Raw genomic sequence first — 2,723 nt, 5'->3', positions numbered from 1 at the left:
GGTGGTGGTAGTGGTAGTGGTAGAAGTGGTGGTGGTGGTGGTGGTGGTGGTGGTGGTGGTAGCGGTGAAGGTAAAAGGGAAGGTGGTGGTGGTGATAGTACTAATGGTTGTATTAATGTTCGTAACTGCGGCAGTTTTGGCTGAAGTAGAGATAAGGGCGGCGTTATTGTTGACGGTGTTGGCGGTGGACGTGGCGGTGGACGTGGTGGTGGAACTGTGAGGGATGTTGTAGTGGTGGTTTTAGTGGTAGTAGGTTAATGGTGTAGCTGGAGTAGTAAAGGTTAGTCTGGACTAGCAGTAGCATTTGTAGCAGAAGCAGTGGCTGTATTAGTAACAGCGGTAGTTAGCCAGTAGTAGTAGTAGTAGTAGTAGTAGTAGTAGTAGTAGTAGTAGTAGTAGTAGTAGTAGTAGTAGTAGTAGTAGTAGTAGTAGTAGTAGTTGTTGTTGTTGTTGGCACTCCGTCGCTTACGACGTCGAGGGTTCCAGTCGAACCGATCGACAGAACACCCTGCTCGTGAAATTAACGTGCAAGTGGCTGAGCACTCCACAGACACGTGTACCCTTAATGTAGTTCTCGGGGATATTCAGCGTGACACAGAATGTGACAAGGCTGACCCTTTGAAATACAGGCACAACAGAAACAGGAAGTAAGAGTGAGAGAAAGTTGTGGTGGAAGAGTACAGCAGGGTTCGCCACCAACCCTCTGCCGGAGCCTCGTGGAGCTTTTAGGTGTATTCGCTCAATAAACACTCACAATGCCTGGTCTGGGAATCGAAACCGCGATCCTTTGACCGCGAGTCCGCTGCCCTAATCACTGGGCCATTGCGCTTCCACAGTAGTAGTAGTAGTAGTAGTAGTAGTAGTAGTAGTAGTAGTAGTAGTAGTAGCTAAAGCAGCATCAACAGTACGTTTTATATGGTAATATATATATACTTACTTTCTCGGCACAAACACCACACTGGCGCGTAGAGTCACGTTGTGCATTTCCTTGCCAGGTAAGTCAAATACTCTGTGCTTCAGAACAAAATGGTTATCCTTCCAAAGACGTTGTCTTCTACTCAAGTCTGTTATCTCGATCCTGTATGTGACGTTTGTCTTCCACGGCCTCGCCCGTTTACCGTTAAACACGTATATCTCACCCGCAGGAAAAATCTCGTCACTGGAGTTAAATGCCTTTCCAGCGGTGTCCGTCAGCGTTATGTAGAATTTAACAATGTATGATTGTTTGATGTCTTTCAAGTCGTAAGCTATAATGAACCAGCGGTCTCTTCTCTGTCGCTCCTGGATTTCCCAGCTCAACTTCGCCACAGATTTTCCGTTGATAGTCAGACTGTCATAACCATACTGGAAGTTGGTTCCGTAATCGAACGTCATCCAGGGGACAGAATATTTCCTGGTCGTCTGATACACGTTGACAGAAGTAATGTTGAACGGGCTCAAAGTTTCATTGTATTCTGTGCCGTAACGACTAGTCGACCCATAAGAAGGATCTGGGAAAAATGCGTAATACATTTCTTGCCAAATGGCCCACACGCGATCCACCATGCTGTGATGGAGAAAAAAAATCGGATCATAAGCAGCGTACTCCAGACAAGACATTGAGTAGGTAGCCGAGCCACCAACCAACACATGTATCAGGTTATGAACATGTTCCAGTCCGGACTGGAAACGCTCAAATTCCATGTACTCCAGGGCGTTTAGAACACATTCGTACACACGTCGGCGATAACTTGGGTGAAATAATTTCGCTTGCACATCTCTCACAGTATCCACTCCCAAGTAATCAATATGCGTACGTAAGAAAGGGTTCTCTCTCAGCTTCCCGCTCAAATCTCTGTAGACCTTATCAGTTGCAAGCTTAGGTAAGGCCGAAAAGGGCCTTGTCCAATCCCAGTACGGGGCTCCAAGCCTGTTACCGTATCTTCGCAAGCCATCGTCGAAGTTCATCATAAGTAGTCTGTGCCACGGAAGGAAGGTCTTGCTGTTGTGGTGACAACACATGTGTTTGACTGGAGCAGCTAAATACGGGCACCAGAGATGCGAGCCGTGCATAGCCGAAATTCTCTGGAACCCGGTGGCCGTCTTGTCAGCATTGAACATGCGCATTGCTTCTCGAATCTCCACTTCTTCCATACTCGTGAGAGTGTCCACCAGTTTCCTTTCGTGCGTCGGCAAATATTGTAGCGGCCATTTTGAATTATCTGCAATAAGACAGCACATATTAGAGGCGAGACAAATACACGCACACATTCAAACATAAATACACACACTTATACACATACATAGATACACACACATACATACATATATACATGTTGTTGGCACTCCGTCGCTTACGACGTCGAGGGTTCCAGTTGATCCGATCAACGGAACAGCCTGCTCGTGAAATTAACGTGCAAGTGGCTGAGCACTCCACAGACACGTGTACCCTTAACGTAGTTCTCGGGGATATTCAGCGTGACACAGAATGTGACAAGGCTGACCCCTTTGAAATTACAGGCACAACAGAAACAGGAAGAAAGAGTGAGAGAGAGTTGTGGCGAAAGAGTACAGCAGGGTTCGCCACCATCCCCTGCCGGAGCCTTGTGGGGCTTTAGGTGTTTTCGCTCAATAAACACTCACAACGCCCGGTCTGGGAATCGAAACCGCGATCCTATGACCGCGAGTCCACTGCCCTAACCACTGGGCCATTGCGCCTCCACACATACATACATACATACATA

At 47.3% G+C, this 2,723-nt stretch overlaps 1 protein-coding gene across 1 annotated transcript in view; it reads right to left on the bottom strand.

The window, feature by feature from the left end:
- The window catches only part of LOC128251150 (hemocyanin G-type, units Oda to Odg-like), a 14,930-nt gene that overhangs the window by 660 nt on the left and 11,547 nt on the right, over positions 1-2,723 (bottom strand). Inside the window, exon 6 of the mRNA XM_052977622.1 lies at positions 938-2,201. Coding sequence (XP_052833582.1) covers positions 938-2,201 — 1,264 coding nt within the window. The remainder of the gene's footprint in view (positions 1-937; positions 2,202-2,723) is intronic.

Source organism: Octopus bimaculoides, chromosome 28, assembly GCF_001194135.2.
Source record: "Octopus bimaculoides isolate UCB-OBI-ISO-001 chromosome 28, ASM119413v2, whole genome shotgun sequence".
In the NCBI taxonomy this organism is placed as follows: Eukaryota; Metazoa; Mollusca; class Cephalopoda; order Octopoda; family Octopodidae; genus Octopus; species Octopus bimaculoides.
This window is presented reverse-complemented; position numbering and strand designations above follow the sequence as displayed.